At 43.0% G+C, this 10039-nt stretch overlaps 1 protein-coding gene and 1 pseudogene across 1 annotated transcript in view; both read left to right on the plus strand.

Annotated features, from left to right (window-relative positions):
- LOC124606394 (zinc finger protein 468-like) overlaps nt 1-960 on the plus strand; it is a 41119-nt gene extending 40159 nt beyond the window's left edge. Inside the window, exon 4 of the mRNA XM_047138375.1 lies at nt 731-960. Coding sequence (XP_046994331.1) covers nt 731-960 — 230 coding nt within the window. The remainder of the gene's footprint in view (nt 1-730) is intronic.
- Nucleotides 961-9226: 8266 nt separating this feature from the next.
- LOC124608256 lies at nt 9227-9346 on the plus strand (annotated as a pseudogene).
- Nucleotides 9347-10039: the final 693 nt, after the last annotated feature.

The following is a 10039-nucleotide window of genomic DNA, read 5'->3' on the forward strand; positions in this document are numbered from 1 at the left end:
AATCCGGAACCGCGCGACTGCTACGGTCGCAGGTTCGAATCCTGCCTCGGGCATAGATGTGTGTGATGTCCTTAGGTTAGTTAGGTTTAAGTAGTTCTAAGTTCTAGGGGACTGATGACCTCCGATGTTAAGTCCCACAGCGCTCAGAGCCATTTGAACCATTTTGAACAAACTTTGCTGTTACACGTTTCACGCCCAAAACATTCGAAAAATTACTTGGCCTGAGCCAAAGGATATGCCAACATCATCAACAACGTCTCTGGTGGTGATTTACAGAACCATTTTCATTACTTCTTCCCCGTTGTCATCACTAATTGACGTGCTTGGGCTTCCAGGGTGGCCGTCGTCTTGAACGCCTAGTCAACATTCCGAGTGCGGTGCTGCACTTTATTCCGTTTTTCAAGCAAAATGTAATGCAAATTCTTTGATCGATCTTTTTCGGAAGCAATAATTCGCCGAACATTCGAAAACACATATAACCTTGAACACTGTCAGCAATAAACTAAGTATTCAAAACAGCTGAAAAAGCGAACATACATCAGAAGAAAAAATATTTGAGAGTCGCGTGTATAGAGCAGGCGAAATTTTAAAAATTCCCTTTACTTTTTGATCACACCTCGTAAGTAGACAATTTCTTCTGTATCGATTACCTGTGCATCCGAAGTTTCTGGCTGAATCGAAGCACATGCTGTAAATGTGCAGTTGCTGCGAGAGTGCTGTTGTGTTGCAGGCGAGCGTCCATTCCGGTGCAGCTGCGGCAAGAGCTTCACGCGCAACGAGGAGCTGACTCGCCACAAGCGCATCCACTCCGGGGTGCGGCCGTACGCCTGCTCCGTCTGCGAGAAGCGTTTCGGTCGCAAGGACCATCTTAAGAAGCACGCGCGCACGCACGCACCGCCGCTGGCCGTGCCGCTGCAGTTCCCGCTGCCCTACCCGCTGCCCTTCTTGTACGGGCTGTAACGACACGCCGAGACTGGGAGACTCACGCTGTCCCTTGTCAGTTCGACACCCTGTGGCAAAGAAGGAAGGCTGTTACACAGAAGAGGGTACCGAGCACACAACTGTCACCTTAGATCGTAGACACATATAGAACGCTTTGTGCTGTGTTGTGGTTTGGAACCAACATCTAAGTCACGAGACGGGTGAACTAAAGCCTACTCACTGTTATTACGCGCTATGCCAAGTGGAGGTGACTGTTACAATTATTTTTCTGCGTGTTAGCTAAAACCAAACATTGATTTTTACAACTAAGTGACCTACTGAATCAGTATTATATGTGAAACACTACAATTAAAGTAATAACTGCGGTGTTTCCAATATTTTTGTGATGTTTCCGCCAGGTGAAGGCGTAACGAAATGTGAAACATTCATACCTGCAATTTTTGTACAAGCTTCAGAATTACGCTTTCTTCAGAGAATTCGCCTGTTTTGCAATAACTTGTGTCATCTGGGTTACTGCTGCCACAAGATTGGAAGACAGAGCATTAGTTCGACTGGAAACATGTAGTTTTCAAGCAGTTTCTAAAAAATATGTGTGAAATATTTTTTTATGCTGTTCCAAGAAATGACACCGGATTTTATCTATCATGTCACAATGATAAAAATACAAACAGATCCATATTACAGCTCATTTTCAGGTGCAGTTGAGATTCCTTGCGTATTTTTCTAAACTATTGGTTTCCTCTATTTCTATTCTTCAGGTGCTAAATGCAACGAAAATAAATAAAAACTCAGTGCGTATCATATGGTATTCCGATACCATAGCCCTAAGTGAAAAAATTTTCATGCGAAAAACATTTGCTGTATGGGTCTGTTTAGTCCTTTGTCTTAAAATTTTGCCTTTTAAAGGAAAGAGCCCAAACATTTCTTCATACTTCAACCGTCGAAAACTGTTACCAATAGAGAGATTATGTAAAACTACCAAGACACAGTCTGAGAATTTCATGGGTCCTCCAGCGGTCATGCTACTGCCACCTTTCGACTCCACCCGACACTGCAACAGGTGCTTTGCCACCACCTGTCAGCTCTCTTGCGCGTGGCAACGCAACAAGTGCTTAGCACCACGTAGCGGTTCCACAATGTTTATCCGCTGCAAGAAATCTCTTGTTTCCAAGGTGCTGTGGTTTGTGTTTGTGTGCCAGACAACGTACTTTAGTCAGTTTCTAGTAGCGAAGGTTCCATGATATTTGGCACTGGGGACTATTTTCAGTGACTCAAAATGAGACAGTATGTGGTGGCATCATCGCCATGACATTAAACAGTTCTTGTTCCTACAAATGCCCAATAGCAGACTGATTTCCCGCGGAAGTACAAGTAGTCTGCAGCAAGGATGAACAATTTTTGCAGATTTTTTAAAAATATTTCACAGCCGTTCTCTCGAGAAAGTAGATTATCTTTTGCTTGTGAATTTATGAGTTTATAAATTCTAACGCAACCAGTTAGTAATCCTTGTGTGGTGGTAGCAAATCAATTTGTTCTCACAATTTGCATCTCTTAATTCAAACAGAACCGTGCAACAGAACGTGTAGCTTCGTTTAGGCCCAGGCAAGTGATATCAAACGGATTAAGTTAAGCTAAGTTGTGAAGATACTACGGAAGGCGGATTTCATATCTCTAGCCTCCAGTGCCTGTATGTCTTCACATAAGAAAATTGGGTTAAATTTCTAGCTACTTCCACCTGACGCATATGTTGTTGCACCCACCAGCTTAAATTCCGTCCTTTATAGAAAAAACAAACCTAAACAAAGATAACTGCATTAAGGCGAGCTTTCCTTGTTGACATACACTTGGTTCAAAGTCGAGACTATTATTTGACGTGCCTTAAGCAGTAACCATATTAAAAGAGAAATGTTGCAACAGCACAACTGTGAGAGAAAGAAACAGTTAATTCCTATGATCTCTTCATCGACAATAATTATGTATTTTCTGCTGGATGAAAATGTAAATAAGGATCGTAATGTATTTTATATCTCAAATTCTGTAATATATTCACGATATATCGTATTTAATAAACTCTACTGTTTGATATTTTCAGTCTAGTTCCTACAGCAAAGGACGATATCCATATCCTTACATTCCTCAGCCGTTCATTATTTATCTTTTAAATTATCAAACACATAAAACTTATTCGGCATCATCATTTTTAAAGGCGTGCTGAAATTGTATCTTCGTCAATGGCTAAATCTCCAGTACACATCGATGAAGATAGGGTGTACAATAATCTGAAACGGTGTATGAGCTATGAGACCAGGAACCAAAGGTAAGTGCACATCGTTACCTACACCTCTTGGGTAGTCCAAGTAGTAACACGGAACGACAACTCAGATTAGTTCCATCCATAGTAACGTTGTTATGTATTAGAAATATTTATTTATTCACTTCCTTAAAACTACTTCTAAGTCTGCATGATCTAAGCATTGTTGCTGAAATCTGTCATCTAATTTTTGACCATTTTTCTCTGTATTTGGAAAGCGGGAGGACAGTTCATCTGTTTCGTTATTGTTTTCTAAGAAATAATAGACACTGTTTCCTACCGGGGTTCAATAGCATACAGAACGATGATGATTTTTCCTCGATCCATACTTCATAAAGCTTTTCAAGTTTTCCAGTGAAGTGAAAACTATGTTTTTAAGTCGAAATAGAGAACCCGATAATGCTTCGAAATTACTAAATATTTGTGGGTATTGGTTATATGTCCTAATTATATTCTTGTCCTCTCTCTCTCTCTCTCTGTCTATTCATCTCTTCTTCCTGCTACTTCTTTCTGCCCATCACCTCTTCTCCCCTCTCTCTGTACTTGTTACTGCAAATGAAATGTTGATTGGGAATTGAAGTCGCTTAAAACGAAAGGGTAAAACGGTTGGGACGATTTTTGAATGGGGTATTAGAGAGACCTTTCCAGCTGCTAAATCTATGAGGACAGTAGCTTCAATGACAGTATTTCGTATAGTTTTAATCTGCGAACGGGTAGGATTACTAAGTTTCGGACGATTCAGATTATGTAATAGTATTCTAATCGTAAGTCGATAAGCCATAAATTCAGCTTCACTGTTTTCTCGTAAAACCGACTGCGGGGAGGAAAACAAAACATAGTATTGTTGTATATATAATTTACGTTTAAAATTATGTACAATGAGATAGGAATATGCAGGACGAAGAAAAAATGCCGCACTTGGAGATAGGCATGCGATTCGTCATACAGATTCAAAACAAAAGTTTATCTAGGAAAATCAGGTGTATGCCTTTTGAAACTACACGTATGAAACGTGGCAACAATGACACATCGTGCAGCGCATCGACATGTGCAGACGAATGTGTATCACTCGTAGCTATCTGAGTAGACTGCTGTGACATTAAACCCTCATTCATCATGAAGCTATAGCTCGAATACTCCTCAGTTTTTTTATTATTTACACGCCTGTTCCCTAACTCTCGTTGTTTAGATGCAGGGCATCATTTTATCGCATGACAATAGCCTATCACATGACAGTGAGACCCATTAAACTGTATGCATGTGCCTATAACCACGCAGTGCACAACTATAATTGGTCCTGTCAAGTTCATTTAGGGTAGCTTCCCGATGGAATACACAGACGATTTGTATGTCGATATGCTTTTGGTGCTGGATGCACCCGATAACCGAGGTGAGTATGTTGCACGATACCCTCCAAAACGCTATCCCGATAAGAAAGTTTTTCGTCGCCTGGAGCAACACCATCGGGAAACCGTTAATCATCGCCCACAAGTAACGGTGCACAGAGATAGTTCAAGGGCTAGACACACTCCAAAAACAGAGGACGAGATTCTTGAAACCTTTCACCCATCACCTCGACGAGGTAGCAGTGATATTGCAAGGCAGTTACACATAATCTCAAAGATTGGTTGTTGCAGAACTGCACGATGAAGAACTGTATCCATATCATTACATGTTAACTGAACACCAACAGTCAGAAGACCGCTTTCGACGAGTACGGCTTTTGCACCAAGCGGAAGATAACGAACATTTTATATATAACATGGTATGGACTGACGAAGCTAGCTTCACTGGCGAAGGTATTTTCAACCACCACAACAGCCATTATTGGTTGGATCACAACCAACCTGTGACCCGTGAAAGTGGCTTTCAGGCACGCTTTGGCATAAACCTGTGGGCTGCAATTGTTGGAGGAGTGCTTTTGGGCCCTTACCTATTGCCAGATAAGTTTAATGCGTCCATGTATCGTACGTGTCTTTGCTTTGCCTGACTCATTAGAAAACGATCCACTAGGTGTTCGGCGACAGCTATGGGTTCAGCATGATGGTGACCACCACACTTGGTGATTGAATATGCGTAACTGTGTAAATGCAGCTTTTCCAGGGAAAAGGATTGGTCGAGGAGGTCCAACGTTCTGGCCTCCACATTCTCCGGACCGTAATCCACTAGATTTTTGTTTTTGGGGACACTTAGAGGAACAAATTTATAATACGGCAGCCATGGATGTACACGACCTAATAGCTCGCGTACATGTCGCTTCGGCAATGGTGGATGCAGGTGTGGTGCGTAGGATTCAGCGAAGTATGATCCAGCGAGGAGCGACATGTTTGCAAATTCAAGGGGTCGGTGTGAACATCTTCTCCGGAGTGAACGTTGCTCATACCTGCATGTACCGGCTCTGTGAAGGTAAGTCTAACGTCAAACATACAAAATGGAATTATTGTGCGTAGCATAATGCGCAGTCTAGTGCAGCTTAGCCACTGTGTTTTTTTGGAACCTCACTGGATACAGACGATGTTACTGTATCCGCTATTATTTTCTGTTGTCTTTATTTGTGTCATGGACGAAACAAAGTGTTCGTTTACGGTTTAAGAAGTTCATGTTATGTCTTAATGCTTTAATCTACCTATCTATCGGTTGCGCCTTTGTCCCGCATTGTGCGCGGGGTTGGCGTGGTTAAATCGGATTTGGCATGTTAATTTGAAGGGGTTGCCGGATGCCCTTCCTGCCGGCACCCCCTACCCCCTGGGATGGGATCAGAGTACCCCATCTGTATGCGTCTAGTGTAATCATGGAAAGGTGCGGATGTGTTTCAAATGTCTATGAGTCGTGTAACAGAGGCGGGACGTGGGGACCAGCCCGGTATTCACCTATAGGGATGTGGAAAACTGCCTAAAAACCACATCCAGGCTGGCCAGCACACCAGCCCTTGTCGTTAATCCGGCGAGCGGATTCGATCCGGGGCCGGCGCGCATACCCGAGTCCAGGAAGCAGCGCATTAGCGCTCTCGGCTAACCTGGCGGATATGTCTTAATGTTTTAATAAAGGTAACAAAAAATGGTTCAAATGGTTCTAAGCACTATGGGACTTAACTTCCGAGGTCATCAGTCCGCTAGAACTTAGAACTACTTAAACCTAACTAACCTAAGGACGTCAGACACACCCATGCCCGAGGCAGGATTCGAACCTGCGACCGTAGCGGTCGCGCGGTTCCAGACTGTAGTGCCTTGAACCGCTCGGCCACCCAGGACGGCAATAAAGGTAACAGTAACAGAAAGAAATACACAAGATACCGCATTGTGACGGTGTAAATTGAATACGGTTTTATGCTTTAACTGAAAAAAAAGTATGACTCATACGCGACTCGAACCTCGGCGAGTGTGCATATCCGTTCTCTGCGGCATTACCGCGTCTTACTGAACTAACTGTACAGATGTTGCACAGTGCAGAGTTCATGCTACCATTCTTGGGCACGCTGCATGCAGTTACAGCATTGCCAGGGGCACGTTTCTTAAACTGCATTTCTACTACAGTAATGGCGGGATTAGGTTTTGTTAGAAACACTTTTGTCTAGAACTGGACAGCTGCCGGCTGCCACCAGCGGCATTCTTTCTTCACCCTGTATATGGGAGAAACAATTTATCTAATATTATACAATAATGCAGTGCCTGTGTTCTCCAAAGGTAGGATGTGATGTTCCTTCGGAAATGCATGCAAAACAACACCGTTATGAAGCATATGAAACGTGTTTGCAGTTGCGAGTGTTGACAACCATCGCCGGCCGGCGTGACCGAGCGGGTCTAGGCGCTACAGTCTGGAACTGTGCGACCGCTACGATCGCAGGTTCGAATCCTGCCTCGGGTATGGATGTGCGTGATGTCCTTAGGTTAGTTAGGTTTAAGTAGTTCTAAGTTCTAGGGGACTGATGACCTCAGCAGTTAAGTCCCATAGTGCTCAGAGCCATATGGACCATTGACAACCATCAGCTGTATTGTATAATTGAATGATGTCAATGAAACTTTGTGCTGGACCGGGCCTCAAACCCGGATTTCCTTCTTATCGCGAGCGGTCGTCTTACCATCCACACGCCTCACGACCAGACCCAAACTTCCATATATATTATCAATCATGTGTCGACCTGAACTTGTACACCGTTCAGGGTTCGAGTCCCAGCCTGCCACAAATTTTCATTACCGTAATTTTATTACATAGCTGATGGTTGTCAATATTCGGAACTGTGAATAAGTTTCATGTAATTTATCTCATGGTTTAAATGTCCTGCTATCGTGGTTAAAAATGACTGCGAGCAAGAAAACGAAACTGCAAATTTTCACAGCACAGCAAACGTTTTCTTATTCGCAGTCAGTTTTAGTAGAAAAACCTATAATTCGTTGTTTAAGATGAACGGCTTACACTCATATTGAGACAGTGGTGGAATGTGCGAGTACGGTCCACTGATAAATGGTTCAAATGGCTCTGAGCGCTATGGGACTTAACTTCCGAGGTCATCAGTCCCCTAGAACTTAGAACTACTTAAACCTAACTAACCTAAGGACATCACACACATCCATGCCCGAGGCAGGGTTCGAACCTGCGACCGTAGAGGTCGTGCGGTTCCAGACTGTAGCGCCTTGAACCGCTCGGCCACTTCGGCCGGCTCCACGGATAAATCACGTATATTGTAGTGTGTCAGAGTGCCAATGTACAATAAGACAAAAACCACTGTTCCATAGCTTTTCGCACGCTCGGGAGAATATTCCGTTAGGTATGATAACCACGAAACATTACTGCTGCAATTCAAGGCGAAATAACCTCAGACGCCACGAACTCGAAGGAAGACTGTAAGCACTAACGTTGGATCCACTAGAACCCACGCGCATGCCATGCAACGAAAATCACCAACCAAATGGCTTCGGCAACGTCATGTTAAACACAGCCGAGTAGACCCCAGATTAAAAACGATAAATGACTTGACATCTGACCACTACCTGGTCAAACTGGTCATCTCTAGGGCTCTGGGACCACCAAACCCACAAACAAAGACTCAGACGAACTGTGGACAACACAGCAGCTACTTAAATAATAACATCAGGCCAACCATGCCTCTGTACAACACGGTCAAACTGTAAATACTCCGGCAATTAAAATCAGAAAGGGATTCAAACGTGTTTCCGTTATCATTGAGAGCAACAACTACTACTACGGCTAATTATCGTCGCTATTACAGGATTTAAAGACATTAAAGAACAGGGCACGATAACGAAGGCAAAGTTTCAGAAATCCTGCTGACAAACGAGAGATGGGACATCTAACCAGTGAACTACACCGCAGAGCAATTAAATGGCGAATCGAAAGATGGGAGGAGAGAGTGGAACGACTGTTACGAAGAACAAAGAAAGACTGGAGTCTCGTTAGAAATGTTAGAGAAACCAAACCGCAGAAAACGACAAGGACCTAAAGGCTTAACTTACGACCCCCTGTTCAAGACAGGGATTGTCACGGACACGCACGAGACTCAAGGTATGGTACATGATGTACCAGCCGAAGACAATAAAACGCGTGTAGGTACGGAGACGATAAGCTTAAATGTGCTAGTCAGTTACAAGTTTCATAGATCATTTCAACGATTCATTCCTTTTATTCCTAACCATGCAACTATACTTAAAAAGTAGCTCATGTCTTTTTTTATTGGCTACCAATTTGGAAGCAGAAATTCATCAAACGTAAGAGGAGTTGTGCAGGAGAAGTGATTTTAAATTAGATTTAAATCTGGCTTCGCTGCCTGTCAGATCTCTTATGTGGTTGGGGAAATGATGAAAAATTTTTATTGCTACATATTGAACTCCTTTCTGAGGCGCTGACAACTTTAACAGTGGGTAATAATGGTCATTTTATTTCCTCTGGAGTTGTGGGGTATGTACATCACTGTTCTCAAATTGTGATGGATTACTTATGACGAATTTCAGTAGTGTTGCCAACGGCCTTGCCACGTTGGTAACGCCGGTTCCCGCACGGTCACCGAAGTTAAGCAACGTTGGGCCCGACTGGTACCTGAATAGATGACTGTTCGTGGGAAACCAGGTGTCGCTGGTTTTCAGGACACGCAAGTCTCCGAAGTGGCGTCCAATTCAAAGACTTGCTTGCCCCAGGCCGTGGTGCCACACGACATTTATTTTTATTGTTTTTGCTAGCGAAAACAGGTATTGTGACAGCGTAGTTGAAATGCCTATCTCCTTGAAGAGGTGTCTACATGACGTCCGTCGGTGAATACCACATATCAGTCTTAGTGCTCGCTTTTGTGCAATCAATACTTTTTTTTAGTGTTGAGGTACCCCACAAAATTATTCCGTACGACAATTTTGAGTGGAAGTATCCAAAATATGCCAGAAAGTTCATATGTTTGTGTCCAAGATTACCAATTACATAACCAAAAGCAACTGAACTTAATTGTCTGAGAAGCTCAGTAATATGCTTCTCGCAGTTCAAGTTTTCATCAGTACATAAACCCAAAAAATTGGAGCATTCTATTCTACTTACTGACTCCTACTTATGTGTTACATCAATTGTTGGTATGACGCTATTTGTTGTACAGATCTCTGTGTAGTGCGCTTTTTTTTTTCAAAATTTAGAGAGAGTCCATTTTCAGGGAACCACTCAACAATTCGTTGGAAGATATCATTTACTGACTCTTCTGTTGCTTTCTCTCTAATGAGAGGTATTCTAACACTAGCATCGTTTGCAAGAAGTAGCAATTTTGCTTGTTGAATGTTAAGTGGAAGGCCATTG

The sequence above is a fragment of the Schistocerca americana genome, chromosome 3, assembly GCF_021461395.2.
Source record: "Schistocerca americana isolate TAMUIC-IGC-003095 chromosome 3, iqSchAmer2.1, whole genome shotgun sequence".
In the NCBI taxonomy this organism is placed as follows: domain Eukaryota; kingdom Metazoa; phylum Arthropoda; class Insecta; order Orthoptera; family Acrididae; genus Schistocerca; species Schistocerca americana.